Raw genomic sequence first — 22,908 nt, 5'->3', positions numbered from 1 at the left:
GAGTGAAAGGACCACCTCCTCCCTCCACTTGCTTTAGCTGTATGATACTGCGGCCTGCACGGGGGACAATAACTTCCTCCTGTATTATTGATACCACAGGGAACAGTGATCACTCAGTGCAGCAGGGCTCGATTCACCACGGGAATATTCAATGAGAAACTGGATCCACCCCATACATTCCTCTTCTCTCTGCTGGAAACTCAGTCATGTCATGGGGGAAATCAGCTGGGGAAACTAGCTGTTCAGATTGGAATACTTGGTCCAAGGCCAACTTCTGTCCCCATCGTCCAATAGAAATCGAAAAGCATAAATACTTTACATTATCCAGATACCGAGTCTATCTTTGTATTGATTTACTAGCAGAATTTTTTTTTTTAAATTTCACTTGCTGTTTTAGTGTGAGCATGATTAATTTATTTCAATTTCATATGCAATATTTGTGAGTTTTTTTGTTTTTTGCCATAATTTGTGTGATGCTGAGAATGGCCTTTAGTTTTCTTGGTGTCAGGAGTGAGATGATAAAGGACTGTTGACAGACTGCCCACCAGAGGCTTTGCATAAGTTGTATCATGCCCTTGTAGCTGTAAATCCATCACTTCATTGTACAAATGGCCTAAATAGAACAGGATCACTGCATCAGCAAAATATTTAGCCAAACATATCGCAAAAATACTATGTCATAACAAGTCATAACAAAATATGACCTAACATTAATCTTATATTAACTGCTATAGTTGACAGTTAAGAGATCATGCATTGCTTTCCCCGCAGTAAAAACAGCTGATGCTCCAAATTAAGTGTAACCAGCCTTGGACTTCTCTAGGACAGAGAGAAGGAAGCTTTGCAGATGTTGAAGCCTCATTTTAAGAGCAGTGTGTGGTCCAGTCAGCTGCAAAAAAAAAAAAAACACAGCAAAGCTTGGTGTTAGTGGCTTACAGTTAATTAAGCAGCACTTCATTTTAATTTCTTCAAGTGTATATTTATAGACAAGAATGGGAGGTAGAAAAAAGTGGTGTGTGATTAAAAACTTGCAAGAAAAAAATGTCATTGTGAGGCTATAATTCAAAGCATTGTTGCTTGGTAGATATTAGATTCCAAGACTCAGGAGTAGGCCCAGATAACTGGTTAAAATAAGGGTAAGTTTGGGTCAGGTTCAGCATCATAAGACATGAGTGGTTGACACGAAACTCCACTTCCCCCAGAATTTATTCCCAACTAAAGGTGTCAAAAAAGAGGCAAGGTATTTCACTCCCTCAATGTACACATCTTTTTAAATGGATTAATGACCAGATCTATGAGACATGGGCGCAGGGGTCTAGCTGGTCGGGAGGCCCATTAGCCAGTGCATCTTTATGAAGTGACTGACGTTGATTTTATGAAGTTTATGAAGATACTTCACATTACTTGTTGGAAAGTAGTTAAGAGTTAGAAGTATGGATGTGCTCATCATGTTCTCCTGCTTCTAACCCCGTTTTGTTTATTTTCGACAATGTAAAACAGCTGCATGTTGTACATTAAAGCTACAATAACTATCTTTGCTTTAAGATAACACACCCCGCATCACAGGTTTCCACTGATCCCATGCATTATTTTTGGGCAGTGTCCTATAGTATTGTGTACAATATATGAGAGTGTGGTCTGGCAGGACATTTTGGGAAAGGTCCAGACAGCTTCTTTTTATCTCCAGCAATAACAAAATGCTGAAGGTGTAGTATGGGACTTACAGTACGGTTAACCTGCAAAAATGTTGCTGCTGCTGAGACTGAAAATGAGACAAATTATCTCACGATTTGTCCATGTCTCCATGCCAAAATTGTTTCTAGTGTTGGTTATGACTTTTCTTTAAGCTTTCATACCATTATGGCCCTTGGAGGAGGTATATGGACACAGTGTCACTTTAAAAATCTAAAAGAAACGGTAATAAAGTAAGAGCACAACACCTGCCCAGTCACTGAAATCAAATCCTTGACAAGGACAACAGAACTAGCATATATACACTGTTGCTCATAAAGTTGGAATAAAATATTTTTTTCCTTCTTCCATGAAATGATTGTGACAATGTGATTTATTTCATTTCACCTGGGTAATTGGGACACATAATGTAATCATTGCACCTGGTCAAAAGTGATTACTGATGCATTTAAATAGGAATAAACAGAGGATTGTGTCTGAAAACAAAACTATTCCAACTTTATGGGTGACAGTATATACATATATATAATACAGTGCTACATAACCAAAGTGGCTGCAAGGTGACCCCCAAGGACCAGTATACGTTGTTCGAATAGTAACCTGTGACCTCTACAGGACAAGCACTGCACTCATGTATTAAGATCTATCACTCCACTTAGCTCTTCCCCAGTCACTTGATGACTTATTGTTAACAGACCAAACCAGAGCAGCCAATATTCTGATTTTTCAGTTCAGTTCATTTAGATTTTCTGCACTTTACATCAGTCAAGATTAACAAGAATGTACTCAAATTTCCCTACAAAGTGGTTACATACTGACCTGAATGTAAGTTTCTGACATCTGTTGTACCATATAAAAATTAACTAATATGAGGGAAAATTGAATTTTAAGGCATAACAAAATAATAATAAAATAATAATGCAAAATGATGCCATAAAATAAAAAATAAATGTGAAAACTGTATGCACATTTGCAGAATAAATTTGAAAATGAATAAATAAAATTTATTTTCTGAAACAAACTAGTTCAAATGGACAAGAAAGCTGAAACAACAGATACTGTGTTTTCTACGAGGACTGTCAAAGGCAGAGCACAATTTTAAGGATTGATGTTTGTGGTGAAATGATTAGCCTAAAACATAAATAGAGGCGTTACAACTTTTTCCTGTGATTAACCCTCTAACTCTAACCCTAACCAACAGTTTCACATTAATCTTTTGTGTTATTGAACATCAACATTTGCATCAAAGAAAATATAATGTCAGATTCTAATTAGATAGTATATAGAGAAAGTGAGATTTGCTGTAAATGGTTCAGTCTTTTAATTCATTGCTTCTCATTTTAGGGCAAAGCCAAGATCAAAGTCCTGTCCCAGACTATTCCCAGCAAGACTGCTCTAAAAGGCACAAGGCACCTCCACTGGGACACCTAAAGCCCTTTGCTTTGCTTTGTAGGTCAGCAGCAGATCCTTATGCACCTGTCAGACACACAATTGTTTTACACAAGTAAGAATATCACTACAGAAGTAGTTTAAATGTCATCATTATTCAAACAAATGCAGAGATGAACTACTAACCTTGGAAATCTGAGCTTTTTTATACTGTAAGTTCTTGATGGATTTATTGCAGGAGTCAAGATTTTCCTGCAAGTAAAAACATGTTTCTTTCAGGTACAAACAGCATTGCAATATGTATAAAACATCATAAGACACCAACGATCAAGAATACAAATGACTACAGAGGAGAACTAAAGGGACACATACAACAGTACCTCAATTTTTTTTGTGACCCCACCAAGGGCAATTTGGTCCATGTTAGAGGCAGATAGCACCGAGTGGAGCTGAGCCTGTGTCTTCTCCAGGCTGTCTGTCAGGGCCTTCAGCTTCCTTTGCAGCTGCATGATCTGCAGATCTGCTTTATGCTGCACCTTCTCAATAGTCTGAGAGTATGTCTTGAACTGCTCGTCCTTTTCCAGTTGAAGCTGTGAGACACACAAACAGATGTAAAAACATTTAGCTAAAAGCCCACAAGTACACAAAGCATTAGGCTGACATTCAATGTGCATTTGAATCAAGCTACCATTTGAGCAACATGACACTTTGATAATAAAGGCTTAAAGTAAGGTTTAATTTCAAGTTTTTACCTTGCTGAATTTCTGTTCCAGGTCCTTATGTTCCAATTTTAGGTCATTCAGCTCCTTTTTTTTTACCCTTTCATTGATGTCCTGTCATAAAGTGCAGCAAATATAAGTGTACAAGTTGGAACTGTAAACTCAGTTTTTAAAAAAAAATTCACTGACACCAACACAACCTTTTTCATTCCATAGTATTTCATTTTTTTCTCATTTCCAGCAATTTGCTCCTTGACTTTCAAGAGACGCTCAGAGAGACATTTGCTATCCTGCGAAAGATGGGTCTGTTCCCTCTGGTTTTCCATCTGTTTTACCTCCATTTGTTGAATTTGTGTCTAAGAAAAGCAAATAAAACGCAGCATGTCAAGAAAGAGGTGCAACAATTAGTCGAAGGACAGAATATTTACTGTCGATGATTCTGAGTCATTTATCAAGAAAAACTCATTTATCGTTTTACAGCTTGTAAAATTTGAAAACTTATCAAAATTTCATGTTACTTTGGATCAGATTAATTAACAGTTGAGACAAGCTATTTAAAGACATTATCTTGGGCTCTGGAAAACTAAATGGGCTTTTTTTTTTACCACTATATAGACACAACCATTTATCAATTAATTGTAAAAAATAATCAACAGACTCATCAATAATGAAAAGATGCACGCCTAAACTAAACATATTTCTTCATGTTTATTCTGACAAGGACGCCGAATGCGTGCACTTACCTTGACTGACTCGCTTATTTTCAGATCTTCTTCCATGAGATTAACAAATGCAGAAGCATCCGTCAAAGCTTTGTTGTGGTCTTCTATAAGACCAGCGATGTGGCGGTTCCACTGATCCTCTCTTTCACTGGTCTCCTTTTGCCTCATTTTGTCCAGCTCTTGTTGCTGCAACTTCATCTTTTTCGCGTAATTGGATTTGATTTCTATTTAATAACAACACAAAATTATGTGACATTCGGTTTTTGACAGCACAGGGTGTTGAAATCAACTCAAAGTAAGATGAGTTATTTACCTGTGATATGCTTCTCCCAGTGGTTCCTTGTTTTAGTCATTTCTTCATCGTGTTTCTGTTGAGATCAAAACCAAACTGATGTTTGAAGCATATGTGTCAAGTTAAACAGAAATGCTGAATCCACAGATCTTTCAGTGTGTACAACAAACCAGTTCAAGCTCCTTGAAGATACTTTCATTGTCGAGCTTCTGCATGTCTACCATGATGGCCCTCATCTCCTTGCGAAGCTCAGCCTCTAATTGTTCTTGCTCATTCTGCAGCACCTCAGTGGAGACTAACCCTTCTTCTTTCAACTCAGAGATTGTATTCTGGTGTTCACACAGGAGGTGCTTCATCTTCTGCTTATACACCTAGTGGGGAGAAAAAATAGTCAAATGCGTAATTTTAGTTCAGCCAATTAATTGGTCCGTGGATAATCTTTCTTGCCTGTTATCATTTCAGAAAAATGTGGCAAAATATGGGTGAGTGTTCTCATGGAGGCCACTGGTTACTGGCTACTTTGCATAGGATTTTGCATTTCACCTGAGAAAAGCTTATAAAAGGATCGGTCTATCTCAACAATGCCTACCTTTCACAACAATAATTATAACAGCCTCTTTTTATGCAAGTAACAATATATTACAATGTAATTCAATAATATTCTAAAGCTGCAAGCAGCGTTGAGCGCCCCCTCGCACTCCTGCGCACCTCGGGGGGCTCGCAGCAGGCCAGTTAAAGCAGCAATGCATTGTAGCAACCACCGGACAACGCGCTCACAGGTTAAGATTTCCTGCTTGAACCATGTGGCGATGGACAACATGTATTGCATTTTCTTTGCATTCTTCATTGTGTCCACTATGTGAAGCCAGAGACCACGCAACTAGCACACATTATATTACTGTATATCAAGTGTAGAGCAGACAGTGAAAATGTCATGTACATCAAATGATGATTGGTCTGACACGTGTGCAAAGTTTCATGAGTTTTTGAACATGCTTAGGACCTCAGTAAGGCAAATTTATTTTAGAGAAGAAAAAAATCTGGCAAACGAATTAGAATAGAGTCCTCACACCAGTCGGCGCTCAGGCCCTAATGATGATAATACATTGAGCTCTGGTAAATTGTAAAGGTCATTTTCCAATATTTATTGACACTTTAAAAAGAAAAAAATATTGAGATCAATGAAAATAGAACTTTAACTAACAATTATTTTCATTCTTGATTAACCTGCAGATTACTTTCACAATCAAACAACCAAATAATTATTTGGTCTATAAAAAAGTGTTAAATTGTGAAAAATGTCTTGTTTTAGTTTCCTGTTTTTGATTTATTACTTCTATTCCTTGTATTTACTTTAAAGCACTTTGTAAATGAATTATTTGAAAGATAAAATACAATAAATGTTATACTTTGCGACTGCATTCAAGTTGCAAATTATTTCAACATTTCTCCTGTTCACTGCAAACCTTTAGAATTACAACTCAAACATAGTTTTAATTGTCTTGTTCCATGTTGAGTTTAATAAAATTAAATACATTAATTGAAATAATGAATCATATATTCATATTTTTATTTTGGCAGAGGTGCCTGGTTCTTCTTTGGGGAAAGTGGCTGTGTCTCTGTCCCCATCGTAAAGGTAAATTGCTGGCTCTATATCATCATTGCCGGTGGGGCTTGGGGGAGATGGGTCTTCATCACGGGCGTCACTAGTGGCTGGCTGACTGGAGGTCTTGGTATCAGCATCGCTGCCAGTGTTTGAATGACCGCAACAACATGTCACTGAATCATACTCCAGGTCATCTTCTGGCTCTTTACCATCTTCATCAATGGAAGACTCAATATCATCATACTTTCCATGAGAGCTCTGAATGTATGAGCATTTGTCACTATAACTCTCACTCTGTTCATTTATACCACTGGAATCCTCAGTGTCTCCATTGTAACCAGAAAAACTGTTAACAGTTCCAGTTAATGAAACTTTTCCAGTGGATGGCTCTTTGTGCAAGTCAGTCATGAGAGCAGTGTTTGAATGATCACAATCATATTTCACAGTCTGACTCTTCATAACCCCTGCCATTATCTGATTCATCAACATTTTGCAGAGTGGAAACAGTCATGAGCTGAAAGGCAGTCTGTATAGAGTCTGTATAGGTGCTGGTCTCAATTGTATCTACCAGGTGAACCATTGTTACAAAATGGTGTTTAAGGGCTTCCCCAGGAGTAATTCTGTCTTCAGTAGTTGGATGTAGGCTAAAAATGCCATCCTGTCTTGATACTCAAGATCATCCATTTTTGCTGGAAATTTCTTTACTGCATCCTCTAAATTACAGACCAAGTCAAAAACCCTCTTGAAAACTTTTAGTTTGACACCAGTTACTTCCTCATACTCCTCTGGTGTCCTTAGTCTCCACTTTTCATCCAGATCCAGGATAAAATACATCGAGCTGCATTTTCCAGCAGGCAGCTGGTGATCATCTGGCCGACCCAGCAGGTGCAACATATCTTTCATCCAGCGATATGAACAGGTCCCAGGGAAGAGGTTGATACCAAAGTACATGAATGCCATGACGCAGCCCACTCCCCACATATCAACAGATTCGGACAAAGGGAGGCCCAAGGTCACTTCTGGAGCCCTGTATGCACTGGCCTGCATGATCATTCCAACCTCCGCTTGGCTCGCTGGAAGGGCCAGACCAAAGTCGATCAGCTTGATCCTGAATGGCTGATCCTTGTGGTTGACGAGCATTATGTTGTCAGGTTTCAAGTCTGTGTACATGATCCCAATATTTTTCAGGGCTTCAAATGCAAACAGTGCCTTAAAAATGGGACCGCCTTGTTACCTGTTCTCACATATTCTGGATTAAAATACATACTTGAGTAAAACCAGCCCCTGAATTTGGGTGCAATTTGACTGAGTAGCCACAGTATATCTGTGAATTACCCTTACCTTGATCTCTACTTGATGGTGCCCCTCATCCTCTTCTATGTCCTTCTCTAGGTTTTGAAGTTCAGCCTTGACCACCTCTAGCTGTCTGTCAGTGATTTCCCAAAAGGTGTGGATATTGTCCCTCTCCGTCTGAAAATAGTTTCTCTCCTCTCTCTCTCTATCCAGCTCCTCTCGAAGACGCACAATGTACTCTTCGAGCTGAAATAAAGAAATATATTTCAACGTGGCCCTATCTGAGCCAGGCAATGGTCGTGTCCGGTAGCTTTTAATTAACAGCCAAATACTGTACAAATACTGTAGCTTATTGCCTCATTTTTATCCTTAAGGGCATGTAAAAAGTGAAGACACTGTTCACAGAGGGATCTACTCAGCCTGTAAAAACATCATATAATGTTTTCTGTAGCTCTCAAGGTGAATCTTAGAAATTAACCCTGATGATGTCTTTGAGGCTATCTGGATATGGGCTTATACACTACACATTATATTTTTAAAAAAAACTGCATTATAACCTGGTTAGTTGGAGCTTGACAGGGACTTGCAAAGGCACAGAGGCTGTAATGAAAAGATGCCACTGGTAGTGTTCAATGTTTTGAGAGCTTGACACATACAAGAAACTCAAATTCAGGATACTTTAGTCTCTGCTTCATAGGTTCTGATTATTGGGTTAGGGTCTCTTCAGTAATCCTTCAGCTGTATGAAAGTGCAACACTAACTCGGTGGGATACTCTTTTAAAGTACTTTCAGCAGGATACGTTTTTTCCTTAAACACACGACATTCTCTGACCTGCTCCTTGGACATCTCATCCTTGGTGAGTCCATCTATTAGCGTTGGGGTCCTTGCCTTTGCAGGCTTTTTACCCTTGCCTTTGGGTGGCTGGATAGAAGTCAACATAGAAGAAGAGAAAGGTTAAAACTGCTGGCTATAGCAATGAAGTAGCTTGTCCAACACATAACTGAGCGTTAACTGCTAGGTAGCTAACGTTAGCTCTTTACTGTAGTTAGCCCAATGATGAACCTGTGATATATTTTAATAACGCTTTGCTCACCATCGTATGTACAGCACAAATTAAACGGAGAGACGGTCTCCAATGTTTCGATCGCTCTGAGAAGCTCGTGCAGCAGCTTGCACTTTATACTCATGTCGTGAGTTTGGAACTCAAACATGCGTCGCTATGGCAACGAATGCTTGAAACACATCATGGTGGATAGTAACTAAGTACGTCATGGATGTGGTACATGTACGAAAATCCAATCATTAACTTCATTATATATATTTTGTTTTATGTCATTTTATACCTCTCCTCCACTACATTCCAGGGGGTAATATTTGTATAGTAGATATAAAATTAAACTTAACGCAAATCTAACTCGAAGTAAAGCCCTTATTAGCACAAAATATACATTGAATAGATGTTTCTAATAAATTATAATGTGGCTGTAAGCAGAAAGAAAGTGTTTATTCATGTTTCTCAACAACTATAACTCCTATGGGCACCAGTAAGTGGAGGCTGATGTGCTAACAGATAACAAATGAGGTAGTTTGAATTGCTGACACACACTGCACATTCATTAACACATAAAATGCCATTGTAGCTGTGTCCAATAAGATTCTAGTATTTTCCAACGATACAAAGCAGCAGAACTTTGTTTTTCTTCTTTTCTACATTGATAAATTTACAATTAATTGATAAATTCACATATCTTGTGACAATTCAGATTGGCCCAATCTAAGACTGAAAACCACTGGAAAAAACTACCCAAATCACTATTTTTATATTGCTGTATTGGTGTTTACTTCTTAAATACGTATGTTTTCCACCACTGTTAACAATTCCACAAATTCATTTTCCCTTAATGTTGGTGTCAAAAATTGTGCAATTATTATCCTGGGCTATCTGTACTGTGGTACACTGGCTTCTTCAGAGTGCAGAGGAAATATGTATTTTAGATACACTATATGTTAAACATAACCATGACTTAAAGTCAATATTGAGACTGAATAATATGAACAGAATTCAGCCCAAAATACACAGACAAAACAAAGTAAAAAAAAAAAGTTGATTTCATTCCTTTCTTGAAGTCTGTAAAAACCTATTAACATTTCTCTAAGGGAATTTTACTGATCAACATTCATCATCCATCAACTGGAATAGCAGCAAATCCAACACTGCAAAATGTACATGTACTGAATGATGTATAAATATTATCTGACACTATTTCTCTGTTCTGGTACCTCATGCACTCACAGTCACACTGAGCTTTTAAATATATACATGCATATTAATATACATGCCTGTTTGTTATGCTTAGAGACATTTCCTTATATAAAGGTTTAAATGGATGACAGTTTCAGAACATACAGTCAAGACATACTTGCACGTACTACAGATTTTTTTTTTTTTGTATATACCAGACAAATTGTTGGTAACTAACAGTAAACATGTTTGGTGCTCAGTGAGTCAGCAGTATTTTTAGCCATTATATGGAGGCATGGCTCTAGCTAAGGCACTTCGATGAAATTGTGTTCAGACCATCATGGATCTCAAAGGATGAATCCTATTGAAATTGGTAATACCCTGACATTTCCTCTAGTGCCATCATGAGGTGGAAATTTGTGATTTTTAGTCAAATGTGATAGTGAACAACACCATGTTAGCACATAGGCATGCCAATGTAAGCATTTAGCTCAACAAAGTTTAGCTGTAGTTTGTGGTGTTGTAATGAATTCGCAGTAAATGAATGAGGTTGACACGATATTTGAAATCATTCGTTTATTATTTGTTATAATCAAATAACTATTTAAAAACAGACTGCTATGTACATTTCCAGAGGATCTTTACCACAAGTTCATGATCAAACATTGAGCACAGGGATGTCAAAGAGGTCACAGAGGCCTTCACTCTCATCCAGATTATAGACATATTCTTGTTCAGATGATGGCGGTGATGGACGGAAGAGTGGTGAAAAAACTGATGAGCAGAAGTATACATGTGATTAATACAAATATGCTACAAACACCAATAAGATATGAAGTCAGAAAATAAAGTGGGCTTACCTTCAGAGGTCATAAGCTTTGTGATTAGACCAGCACTCATTATTTCTACAAAAATCAGGGAATATATAATATTATACTAGTATACAGTCAAATTAAATGACTTTACAAATTTAATGAAAATAAATAATGCAGGTAAACATCAACAATAAAAAGGCATTACCTTTGGATGGGTCTAGTAGGTCCTTCAGTTCCTTTGATAAATCTCGCACTGGAAACAAGATTTTTTTAAATTAACACTCAACACTGAAAGAGACATTCATGAGATGTTAAGACATTATTGTATGAGCATGCATGAGTATAAAAGAAATATTCACAGAGAAAGACACAGCAGAGCCAGTAACCACTGCGATATATAATTAATAAACTGATTTCATCTGCTACTGAAAGAAGAACTTGACATTTGTGTTATCTCTTCCTGAGTTCAGTTCCGTTCAACGCTAAAGAAACTCTGACTTATATAGATAATATATGTTCTGTCTGTTGTTATTGCTCTATGTTTGAATCTTATTTTTTAAACTTACTTGCATTTATAAACTAGTCATATGTTAATTATTGATTAATCTTTGCTCAACTTTGTTGTCCTTGGTTTTGCAGTATGCCCATGTGTATCTCCCTGGACATTATTACTGCCACTGTGTATTATAAGTAAGTACACCGAGAGCAAACAGAGAAACAGGAGTCAAATTCCTTGTATGCACAAACATACTTAGCCAGTTTAGATTTCGCTATCAATAGAAACTGTACAAACTAAAATACTCACATTTAGGAGCACGAGATCTTTTGGGCTCAGCATTTACAAATGACGGCGCATGAGAAGGCTGCACATCCTCCATGGCCATCTGCCTTGATTTAGTGCAATGTTTGGTAACAGCTGATGCCTGATAGGGTGCAGTACTGCTTCCTGTTGCATCTGAAGTGGACATGGCTAACTTAGCATTCTGTAAAATTTCTTCAGGCGGCGGGACTGGAAGTACGACAGGAACAGAGCTGGCAGAGTTTTTGTTAAGAAGTAGGACATCTATGGGTCCACCGACACTTTTCAGATGGATCTGGTACTTTGCTGGGCTGTTCTGAACCTGAAAGAAGATGTACACACACACACACACACACACACAACACCACACGACGAAACAACGACACACACACACACACACACACAAAGTTATCCCCTCTGAATTTAAAGGCAGAAAAAGAAAACAGTACAGTAGGTTCCACTGATGCAGGACTTACAGCTTTGGGAATAGGAACATCTAACTGCGTGCCAGATGGCGCTCGTACTGCCAAAAGTGTGTGGCCTGAAGAGACATAAGACACTGAAAAGTTAAAGACAATAATCTAATTTGGTCTTCATGTATTTTAAGACAAACAAAATGGTAGCTGTTCTTTTTGCCTTAATTCTAAAACAAATTACTGTATGTCAGCTGTTATGGTGATGCAAGCACCGTAATGATTTTATACACCAGTGGTTTTCTAGCTGTGTGATAGTTATGACTCTGAATCGCCTAAACATCAGATTTAGCTCATATCTGGACTTCACCAAAGTGGCAAAAGTTCTAGTTGTTTCACAGGTGGGTCTACACTGAATCTCTTTACTACAGAAACATCAATCAATGCAACTCAACAGCAGCAGAGAGGAGGCAGGAAGAAATGTGCCAAGGAGACTTTTGTTCTCATTTTCCTCAAAAAGTAAGGCTAGGATGTGTATTCACTCTACTGAAATACCTGAAGGTACCCGAAGGTTTCCTCTGTGGAATATAGATGTATCTACAATACAAAGGGATAGCACTGTCTTTGGCTTACTGCCCCTCTCCTTGGATTTTCAAAGATACCCCCAACACAAAAATGTACAGAAGAGCAATTGTTGAACGACAAGAGAGTGATTATACATTACCACTGAAGCAGTTGCAGATATCTTCATGATTCACATAGGTCAGAGTTGATCTGAGTTAAAGTTCAACTTGAAATATTGTGCTAGAAGAGCTAGCTGCTGCATGACAGCAACTATAATAATAAAAGATGTTAGCTTTAATAATAAATGAATTTGCTCTTGCAAAAAAAATTACAGCTATAAGCAATACCATACAGCTTTTGTGCCACAAAGGATTAACCCACACCTGCTCAAAATGCTGTCCAATATCTAATTTTCACTGAAAAAGTGAAACGTTTCAGACAAATACATAACATTTCTGCAATCTCTACTAAGTTTTTGTCAATAGAAACAGACAGGAATAGAATAACTGACAAATGTTGAAAATCAACGTGTTCAAGTTTAAACAGGAATAAAAAAGGATATTTGCTGCAGTCTTCCGTTGTGTTCCTGATGCTCTGTTCGACCCAGAGTCTCTGCTGGTCCAACATGAATTCCTTCTGCTCCAAGTCCTCCAGCTCAGACTTTAACTGTGTCAGTCTGTTGGTTAACTCGCATGCATTTTCTCCTGGCATTGCACCTCTTATTTAGAAAAAGCATATGTATTATATATTGTAAAACATATTTTGCACTACACTCTTGCAACACATGCATACACAAATGCATGCACAAAAGGCAGGGTTGAAAACTTACATCCACTTCACAATTCTCTTAGATATTTTCATAATCAGACCAATGCCCTCCAGCACATTTGTGATATCGTAGATTCGCCTTTTCTGTCCAACAGCCAGGATCCTGACAGCCTAAAAGAACACAAAAAACACTTTACCCACCACAGCCTACTTAGCCTCATCCAGAGAATTTTTGTTTCCCAAATGTCTTAAAAAAAAAAATATTGTTGTTGTATTTTTGACAATATCAAGCTCTGGTTCCTATATAGGTTAATGGCACTTTTTGCAGGCACTTAATACAACAGCTTTTGCTAACTGAATGAACTATTTAATATAATTTCTGAGTTTTTAACTGAAATGTAAGATGAAATAAAAACCGGAGGACTTTAGTTTCTAAAAGTAAATAAAAAATCTTTATTAAATTCACTTTAATTTGGTCAGAGTGAGTAAGAAATATAGAGGTAACAATAAACAGCCACCCATTTCTGAGAAAATTCAAAAAATAAGACAAAAAAACAACTTTTATTTCCCAGTGCACACTGTAAGCACTGACAAGCATAAAAGGCTGAATTTTACACTTATGTCTATACAGAGGGCTCTATATACAGAATATGACCAATTGGATATATGTATATTATGCTTATTTATTATTATTTTGGGGGCTGCAACTAGCAATTGTCATCATGAATTTATTTGTATTTTCTCTATTAATCATTTTGTCTACACAATATCACAAATTAGTGACTGTATAGTAACTGTCTAAAGGGGAAAAGCAAGAAATCAGTGACATTTAAGAAACCATATCTCCAGTGATGGGATCCGTGTTTGTTTCGCTGTGTGCTTGAATGGTCTCAGCTCACTTACTTCTTTAAGGTCCAGTGTTCCTCCTTCAGCTTCTTGTAGTAACTTGACAAACCTGGCGGCCAGCACATTAAGGCTCCTTAGGCTCCTCTGGTATTTGGGGTTCTGGTCTGGCATGGCAGTCTCTCCGTCTGGACTGTGTGGGCCACCTTCAGGATCCATGCTGCCGGACAAGAAAACAAAACAAATGAAACCGGGAGGCTCCCTGCTCTGTTTGAATCAGCTGCGTCGGACCCGCCTCACACAAGCGGAAAGAGTTTCTTTCGATATTTTCAGTGTTTCCTGTATGACCACTCTTATAGTTTTGTGTGGTTTTTATGTGGATCTGAAATCATCCTGTGTAAATAAAACGTTTAGAAAAACAATACGGTCATGCACTTTTCGTCTGAACTTTCACCAATTGTTACAGCTCATTGGGATAGGTTTATTATGAAAAACTTATACCGGAAACACTAAGATTTTGTGTACCTTTTCTCTCGTAAATAACTATCGTTAATACAAAATGGTTTGTTAAAAGTTCTGGTTGTTCGAAAGAGCGCTGATACGGGCACTTAATCAGATTGTCTACATGAATTAAACGGGAAAATTACAACAATCAATTGTTATTACCTCGATAGTTGTCGCGAATGGCGGTAGAGTTGCTGCTCAGGATACTAAGCTAACGCTAGCTAAAGCCAATAGTCCTGACGACGGCAACCGACAGTATTTTAACTTGCGATACGAGTTTTGGCGAACAGATAAATTTATCTACAATGCAATAACAATTTCAAGCCAATGTTTTCAGCACTGCACCAACTCCATTGATACTCCAGTCCCCACTGTTATGGAGTTAGGCGCGTATTTTTCCGGTAGCCGTATAAACCTGCCTTCACAATAAAAGTCCAAACGTACGACTGATCACAATTAAGTGCCCTCTCACTAAAATAATATTTTATGGTATCCTGGAAAAGGCATTATTTATATGTATTCCATCTACATTAAACCTGAAATGCTAAGCCAATAGCATGCAGAAAACAATTTGCTATCGTGTTATTTTCTGAGCGTTACACTAATGGGGGACAGAGGGATCCCACCACCTCCACCTATCATCTATTGAATTGTATATTCTTCCAAGTCAATATTATTATATTAATAGCATTATATTAGTTATACCCAAAAAAAAACAATCAGTACTCCTACGCTGGAATAATGCTACACGGCATGTTATATTTACTGGCCCAGAATTAGTTTTTAGAAATTTAGATTTCAGCCTGTAAGTATTCCACAAAGTGTTAGTTCTTTAATTTTGTGCATATAAACTCTACCCAGGTAAAACAGGCAAAACATTTGACATGTTTCAGTTTCAGGGTCCTGGTATTGTTCCTGTTGGCTCACTGTGACACTGTAATGGCTTACATGGTTATACAAACAATGTTTGTGTTTCCTTTTGGGTCAAGTCAAAATGTGTGCTGTGAAATGAAAAGTTTGGGCACTTAGTTAGTCCCATACACCCCTTGTTAGAAATATTGGCAGAAACATAATTTTTCACCCACTCTTCCTGTAGATTGCTTCAGGTTTTTTGCACACACACAGCATGCTTAAGATCCACCCACAGATTTTAAATGATGTTGATGTCAGGGCTGTCAGTGACATCAGTGAGGGCTGTTCCAAAAGCTTCAACTTGTGTTTCTTGAGGTACTTCATGGTGGATGTTGAGGTCTGGTTTGGATCACTGTCCTGTTGTAGAATCCAGCTTCTTTCAGTTTAACTTTCTCAACTGACTGCAGGATATTTGCATCCAGAATCTGTTGATATTTAGTGGAATCAATTCTTCACTCTATCCATGCAATGTTTTCTGAGTCACTGGCTGCCACTCAACCCCAAAGTAGAGTATTTCCACCCACATGCTGAACAGTTGGTGAGGTGTTCTTTCCATCAAATACTGCTCCTTTTTTACTCCAAATATGGTGATTGTGGGCAAAGAGCTCAATTTTAACTTCATCTGTCCAAAGCACTAGTTTCCAAAATGACTATGGCTTATCCAGATGTTGCTTTGCAGACTACAAACGTTGACTTTTGTGATGAGGTTGCAGGTAAATTTTCCTTCCGATGACTCTTCCACATACACCCTGTTTGTGCATTAATGGTGCACAGTGGAACAGTGCACCACCACTCCAGGTCCCTCCTGTAGGTCCTTTGCAGTCATTTCAACCCAGCAGACCTGCAATCTGACAGTTGTCTTTTTCTTTCAGATCTTGTCTTGACTTACACAGTTCCCCTTAACAGCCATTTGTGACACTTCAGACAGTGGAAATTTCAAACCGGAAGCGCTTTGATACCTTTCGATGGCTTCACTTGCTTTGTTTGCATAATTTTCAGATCCTCAGTCAGGTGCTTAGAGGAGCCCATCGTTGTTAAGTGTTACCACACGGCTTGAAGAGTCAGAGAGATGATTAGATCTGGAAATGTAACCAACTGACTATTTATAATAACAATTCTTGACATACCTTTCAAGGCCTAACCTGTCACTTTACAACTACAAGTCTGCCCAAACTTTTGCATGTCACAATTCTGGTCAAGTTTGTGAAATAGAAAGTAACTGTGAATTAACATTTGAAGAATGGCTGTTTTTTTTTAAAATGTACTATGTTTGTATTTACTTCTGTTCACTTCAAACATCCTCAACAAAATATGTAGTTTGTCCCCAAACTTTTGCATAAAACCATTTATCTTTCATGTCTCAGTGGTATAGTACGCTCCTCTACTTGTACTGTAAATGTGTTGCATTAAAACCGTTTTTGGGGGGTTCCGGTTTTTACATAACAATTCGATTATAACTGAGGAAGCGAGCTTCCAACATTTTAGACCTGCCCTAGCAATGTCGATGTCCAGGACTTCCGTGTGGCGTCAGGCGCTGGTCACGTGACCCGCAGCAGCAGTCACATGACTGGTTGGTCATGTTCACGCGGAGGTACAGTTGAAGATTCTGGAGGAAGTCAGCTAATAAGCCTCGTCCCTTCCCTTAAACTGACGCGAGGTGTTGTGTTGTCGTTGTTAGAAGTGAGTGAGGTTTGGTGATGTTCTCCGGGAGTTTACTGGTGTGTTTGCTGGCCGTGTTGCAGCTCGGCTCCCGGGCTCAGTACGCTCCTGATGAGGTGACATACCTGCCAGGTATGACGTTCAAACCCAACTACCGACAGTGGTCAGGGTACCTACAGGCACGGCCGGGGAAGTTTCTCCATTACTGGTAAGAAACTGACGGACGAAGTATGCACTTCTTTTGCTTTAGTTAAAGTACTAATACAACAGTATAAGAACCTACCTAAGTAAAAGTACTGAAGTAATATCAGCAAAATGTATCAAAAACCATTTGTTTTGGCAAGTAAATACTCAAACTGCAACACAGACAGTCAAATATCCTCAAATGTTGATGTGCTGTTCCTTTTTAGTTCATGAGCTTAAATAAATAAAAGGAAAATGTTGAAAATGTAACAGTCAATGTTACATGTGCAAAAGATAGTATGTAATGAACCCAAAGTTTTGCATACAACTGTGTCATGCAGTTTACAGTATCTAACTTTAGTCCTGATCTCCTGCAGGTTTGTGACCTCTCAGAGGGACCCAGTCAAAGACCCTGTGGTCCTCTGGCTGAATGGAGGTCCTGGCTGTAGCTCACTGGATGGATTCCTGTCAGAGAATGGACCATTTCATGTGAGCGTGCTCACTGTGTGTATAAATATACCTGTGCACTGAATCAAAGTGACTCTGAATATGCACTGTGGACTTTGCTTTTCAGGTGAATGATAATGGAGCCACACTGTATGAGAACACATTGAGCTGGAACAAGATTGCCAACTTGTTGTATCTAGAATCTCCTGCAGGAGTGGGATATTCCTACTCTGATGACCAAAAATATGAAACCGATGATGACCAGGTCAGTTCAGTCTGTTAGATAAGTCCTAATAGATTTTAAAATTCAAAGAAAAGCTTAGAAACAGCCAGAGACCATACTGGACAAGAAACCATTTCATATGTTCTTCTCTTAGGTAGCTGATGATAATTATAAAGCCCTCCAGAGTTTCTTTGTCAAGTTCCCCAATTTCACTCAAAATGATTTCTTCATCTTTGGAGAGAGTTATGGTGGAATTTACGCACCAACCCTCAGCCTGCGAGTGGCTACAGGATCTGCCAAAATCAACTTCAAAGTGAGTTGCTTCTTGCAAGCCTCTGTTTATCTTCAGCCTCAGATGTTTTGCTCAGCAGCACCATCAGCTGCTCACTATCAGTACTTTAGAGGCACTTAGCCAAGCATATTTATTTTTGATTGTCCATTGTTTTCAGGGCTTTGCAGTGGGAAATGGTCTCAGCAGTTTTGCCCTCAATGACCAAACTTTGATCTACTTTGGTTACTATCACGGCCTCTTTGGAGAAGAGTAAGTGGCACCTTGTAGCGGAAGCTTGTTTGCTTTTACTCTGAGGGAAAATGTACAAAAGCCATGAAAGGCTTGTATGCTCCCCCTCACAAAATATGCATAACGTCAAATTAGATAGATTTTTGCTGGGTAATTGCCTTGTGCGTGACTTCTGATTGTAAATTATTGGCATATGTAATATGAAAGTCTGTCAAATTCAAAACATTCAAATTTACTTTTATGGTTGTTATTCTACTAGAACCAATGTAACATACAGTGTGTCTCATTTTAATGTTTTAGATCAATATGACAGAATTACTGACATCAAGCTAAGATGAAAGTTACACATAGTTGATGCAGAGATTGTCATTTTATAGCCTTGTTTTGTCTGCAGTTTGTGGCGTGATCTGAACATAAATTGCTGTGAGAAGGGGAGCTGTAATTTTTACAACTCCAGTTCAGAGATGTGCAATAAGCTGGTACGTATGCACTATTTCTACAGTATACAGCTGGGAATTCCTGGCACCACTCTTTCAAATTTTACTTTGTCCTTGTCTCCCTTCAGGTGACCATGGCTTTTCATATTATGTATGAGATCGGACTTAATGAGTATGCCCTCTACTTGGATTGTGAGGGGCAGAGAAGATCCCACAGAGGCTATGAGAGAGCCATGAGTCATCTGTTTAAGAACTGCAGGAAGAATCCTCAGGGCCACAAAGTGAGCGTTTCCCCTCTTGGCCTTGCACCTGTGCTTCAAATTCTGATTGTCCTGTAGCGTTAATGATTAACATCTTTTTAATGAAGTTTTCAGACAGAGCGACTCCCTTCGTGTCTCTGGGTGAAGTTCCTCCCTGCATCAACAGTACGGCTCAGATGAACTGGCTGAACAGAGGCGATGTGAGGAAAGCTTTACACATTCCAGATACGCTGCCACCGTGGGACATCTGCAGGTGTGTTACAGTAAAATAATTAATGTGATTAGATGATTATGACGTCACTGTCATCCCAAGTCCTTCCTTACCACCCAAAGACGAATCCAAATCTATTTCAGCAGTACATTGTATTGATTGTAACCCTTGACTGGCTTGTTGAAAGCACTGCAACACATTTTTGTACACACGACGACAACAGAAGGGATAAATACGCATAGTAAAAAGTATTCACATTGCACTACTGTTGTTTTTAAAGCATATGTGGATTCTACTAATCTTCCCCTAAATAAATAATGATTTTTAACACCTTGAAGTAGTAATTTCAGCCTGTAATCCGTTGGATCGACAGTCTTCTGTAACTGTATTGTCTGTGTGCGGTTAGGTTGGAGGTCAGTGACATGTTTATCATGTTGATAACAAACTCTTCATCGCAGTGATATTGTTGGGGAGCATTACACCAACCTGTACACAACTGTGAAGGAGGTGTATCTGAAGCTGCTCTCTCTGGGCCTGCGGGCGCTCGTCTACAATGGAGACACTGACATGGCCTGCAACTTCCTGGGAGACCAGTGGTTTGTGGAGGACCTTGGCCTGAAGGTAGGAACTTTAATTTCAGGAAAGATCTTATACCAAACTACAAACAGACATATTTCTTAATGCTACCGATAAATGTTTTCAGGCAACCACTAAGTATCAGAGCTGGATTCATGAAGACCAGATTGCCGGTTTCTACCAACAGTTTGGAAACATAACTTTCCTGACAGTCAAGGTAACCACCTGTGTGTTGTTTAGTGTCTGCCCTAGAAGCATGGCTGTGCTGTTTTAGGTTGGTGATGTGAAATACAACTGTCCTGTGTTTCAGGGTGCCGGTCACATGGTTCCTCAGTGGGCTCCAGGTCCAGCTTTCCACATGTTCCAGTCATTCATAACAAATGGCTTCTACTGAGTCATGAAAAAGATGAATATGTGTGTTTTCTACACTGATATATGTAGACAAGCACAGTGTCCCTAAAATAATATCACACCAACAATTATACTCTTTGTTGAAAACACCCACCAAACATTCACAGTGCTGGCAGAAAAAGTAAGTCAACCTTTGGATTTAGTAACTAGTTGAACCTCCTTTGGCAGCAATACCCTAAAAAAAAAAAGAGCTTCCAGTAGCTGCTGATCAGACCGTCATTCTTCCAAAAGAACTGCTTCATTTCAGCCAAATTCTGGTGTGAATGTTTCTCTTCAGGTCATTTCACAGCATCTCTGCTGGATTAAGGTCTGGGCTCTGACTGGGCCACTCCCTACAGGTGGATTTTCTTCTTTTGAAGTCATTCTGTAGGGCTGCTTCAGCAGGTGGACGAGCGTGTCCAGGTCCAGATGCAGCAAAACACCAAGTCATGATGCTCCCTCCACTGTACTTCACCTCTGGGATAATGTTTTAATGTTAGTATGCAGTTCCTTTTTTCTTTTTCTTTTTTTTTTTTTTACACCATAGTTCTTTATCGTAGTTTTCATAAGCATTAGTTTCATCACTCATCATCATTTGCGTATGGTCGACTCATGAACAGAGCTGTTAACCAGCGCCAATCATTCCTTTAAACCTTTAGGTGTTACTCTAAGGTTCTTTGGTACCTCACTTGGCATTCATCTTAGCAGGGCGCCCTCTTCTAGGTAGAGTAGTCACAGAACTAAGTCATCTCTTTATAGACTGTGGACTGATGTATATCTAAATTCAGAGTCATCTCCCCTTTCAGCTTTATGCAAATCAACAATTCTTGAGCTCTTTTTTGCAAGGCGTGGTTCACAGCCGCAGATGTTTCTTGTGAACATAAAACTCAATATGTTGTCTGTTTGTTTGTTTTTTTCCAAAGTAACCCTAACCCATACTCCCTGTCTGGTTTCATTGGTTGGACTCCTGATAACTCCTGACTCCAGTTTGCTTTAGTAGATGTCATTAGCTAAGAGGTTCACACACTTTTTCCAGCCTACACTGTCAATGTTTGAATGATATTTTCAACATGGACAAGAATAGTACAATGATTTGTGTGTCATCAGTTAAGATAGATTATGTTCAGAATTGCAACTTGGATGAAGAGTCGACCATATTTTAGGACAAATTCATGCATTCACTGACTATTTCTTGCCACTTCTATATAAACCTGTACTGGCCACTTGTTAGATGGTACATTTTTCTCAGGGAAGATGAATTTAGAGGGAAAAGGACTGTTAAAGCACCTATTATTTTTCATTGTTCTTGCAGTGCTGTGTGTTGAGTTTTTGGTCTTTTGGCGTTGACTCTTATCTGTATCACTTGATTTGAGATGCAACGATTCAAGTGCCAACTTTGAGATTTGAGGATGTTTACGTCTCTTTACTAGGTGAACATTTTTGGAATTACAGCCCTTTATACAATGTCCCTCTATTTCAAAGGATCAAAACTTACCAAACAAGTTAACAAACTTGAATAATCATGCTTAAGTCACTTTTTTGGCTTCAGTCTGGTCTTTAGCAAAAGTGAAACAAAGGCTTATTTGGATTGAGATTAACTGACTGATTTGGTCATTTAAGGACAGTCTGTTTGGCTCAAACTATATTTTGGTTCAGATTATTGTCCTCAAGGAAATAAGTATGTATAAAGGGGCTGCACTTCCTACACTGATCACACAATATGAATGTGAAAAGCTTTTCTTTTTTTTTTTAATCTGTGTTTTACGCCTTTTACACTGTAAAGCCAGTATTGTGAATACATAAAGCCAAAACAGAGTCTTTGTCCAGATACATAGTACACTGTACTGTACTTTTAAATGATGCTTTTCTCTGTGGCACTGATGTAAAGCAGAATCTTTGTTTTTGTCATATCAATATTTTCAGCAAATGTAAATGATACAAGGTGATTGAACATTGTCAGTAAATTCAGAGCAAACTGTCTTGTTAAAAACTGCAACTTAACTCATTTGTCTTTTAATTAAATGTTCTGTTAACTGCCACTGACACATGGATTGTCATATTTATTCACAGACATTGATTGTAGTTAATTTATTGGAGTATCATATCATAGGCAGGTTCCTTTAAAACTTGCCAATGAACATAATTTTTATGCGTCATTGTTCTGTAGAAACAAGGAAAAATGATTTCTGATGAACAAATGCCTTGAGAAAAGTACATCCTTCCAACCAGCAAACAATAAATCACTGACAGAAGTTATAAATGAAGCTGCTATCCACTCATCTGTAGCACCAATAGAGTAAAAGAAAAAAAATCATAAAAATTTGACACAAATGGTTGAAAACAAATTACATTCCAAAAATGATTGCAAAAAATTTTAAATAAGATAAAAAGTCTGACACTCTACTTTTTGTACTGGTCCCACAGAGGA

The 22,908-nt window shown here is 38.4% G+C and overlaps 3 protein-coding genes across 4 annotated transcripts; 1 reads left to right on the top strand and 2 right to left on the bottom strand.

The window, feature by feature from the left end:
* Nucleotides 1-2,730: 2,730 nt before the first annotated feature.
* Nucleotides 2,731-8,928, bottom strand: LOC111221220 (growth arrest-specific protein 8-like). Its single transcript, XM_022744590.1, has 11 exons — nt 8,808-8,928; nt 8,546-8,635; nt 7,762-7,959; nt 4,985-5,185; nt 4,836-4,890; nt 4,544-4,746; nt 4,001-4,156; nt 3,834-3,914; nt 3,462-3,671; nt 3,268-3,333; nt 2,731-3,168 (listed from the first exon to the last, which is right to left on the bottom strand). The coding sequence occupies exons 1-11, from the start codon at nt 8,808-8,810 to the stop codon at nt 3,088-3,090; spliced, it is 1,344 nt and encodes a 447-aa protein (XP_022600311.1). The 5' UTR covers nt 8,811-8,928; the 3' UTR covers nt 2,731-3,087.
* A 1,649-nt stretch (nt 8,929-10,577) lies between these two features.
* Nucleotides 10,578-15,830, bottom strand: LOC111217639 (transcription factor E2F4-like). Of its 2 annotated transcripts, none has more exons than XM_022739610.1 (10): nt 15,748-15,830; nt 14,219-14,378; nt 13,377-13,486; nt 13,110-13,265; nt 12,708-12,751; nt 12,047-12,111; nt 11,577-11,892; nt 10,977-11,024; nt 10,817-10,861; nt 10,578-10,730 (listed from the first exon to the last, which is right to left on the bottom strand). In XM_022739610.1, exons 2-10 carry the CDS (start codon nt 14,375-14,377, stop codon nt 10,615-10,617), a joined length of 1,059 nt encoding a protein of 352 aa, XP_022595331.1. In that variant the 5' UTR covers nt 14,378; nt 15,748-15,830; the 3' UTR covers nt 10,578-10,614. The 2 variants fall into 2 exon arrangements, with proteins under 2 accessions (XP_022595331.1, XP_022595323.1); XM_022739602.1 differs by lacking the exon at nt 15,748-15,830 and adding an exon at nt 14,825-15,026.
* Nucleotides 15,831-17,147: 1,317 nt separating this feature from the next.
* On the top strand, nt 17,148-22,519 carry LOC111217614 (lysosomal protective protein-like). The gene is made up of 11 exons (XM_022739572.1): nt 17,148-17,441; nt 17,794-17,905; nt 17,991-18,128; nt 18,241-18,399; nt 18,536-18,627; nt 19,001-19,085; nt 19,172-19,324; nt 19,411-19,556; nt 19,973-20,135; nt 20,218-20,307; nt 20,401-22,519. Exons 1-11 carry the CDS (start codon nt 17,272-17,274, stop codon nt 20,482-20,484), a joined length of 1,392 nt encoding a protein of 463 aa, XP_022595293.1. The 5' UTR covers nt 17,148-17,271; the 3' UTR covers nt 20,485-22,519.
* Nucleotides 22,520-22,908: the final 389 nt, after the last annotated feature.

The sequence above is a fragment of the Seriola dumerili genome, unplaced genomic scaffold, assembly GCF_002260705.1.
Source record: "Seriola dumerili isolate Sdu_G_001 unplaced genomic scaffold, Sdu_1.0 BDQW01000003.1, whole genome shotgun sequence".
In the NCBI taxonomy this organism is placed as follows: domain Eukaryota; kingdom Metazoa; phylum Chordata; class Actinopteri; order Carangiformes; family Carangidae; genus Seriola; species Seriola dumerili.
This window is presented reverse-complemented; position numbering and strand designations above follow the sequence as displayed.

Excerpts from the sequence above, each read along its gene's own strand:
- LOC111221220 (XM_022744590.1), bottom strand. Across the intron at positions 3,915-4,000 it reads AATACTATGGAATGAAAAAG|GACATCAATGAAAGGGTAAA; the intron begins GTTGTGTTGGTG and ends ACTTTATGACAG. Across the intron at positions 3,334-3,461 it reads GGGTCACAAAAAAAATTGAG|GAAAATCTTGACTCCTGCAA; the intron begins GTACTGTTGTAT and ends TTTTACTTGCAG.
- LOC111217614 (XM_022739572.1), top strand. The coding sequence starts at position 17,272 with ATGTTCTCCGGGAGTTTACTGGTGTGTTTGCTGGCCGTGTTGCAGCTC. Across the intron at positions 19,086-19,171 it reads CAGAGATGTGCAATAAGCTG|GTGACCATGGCTTTTCATAT; the intron begins GTACGTATGCAC and ends GTCTCCCTTCAG. Across the intron at positions 19,557-19,972 it reads CCACCGTGGGACATCTGCAG|TGATATTGTTGGGGAGCATT; the intron begins GTGTGTTACAGT and ends TCTTCATCGCAG.
- LOC111217639 (XM_022739610.1), bottom strand. The coding sequence starts at position 14,377 with ATGGATCCTGAAGGTGGCCCACACAGTCCAGACGGAGAGACTGCCATG. Across the intron at positions 13,487-14,218 it reads GAACACTGGACCTTAAAGAA|GCTGTCAGGATCCTGGCTGT; the intron begins GTAAGTGAGCTG and ends GTGTTCTTTTAG. Across the intron at positions 11,025-11,576 it reads AAGATCTCGTGCTCCTAAAT|TGCGAGATTTATCAAAGGAA; the intron begins GTGAGTATTTTA and ends TCTTGTTTCCAG.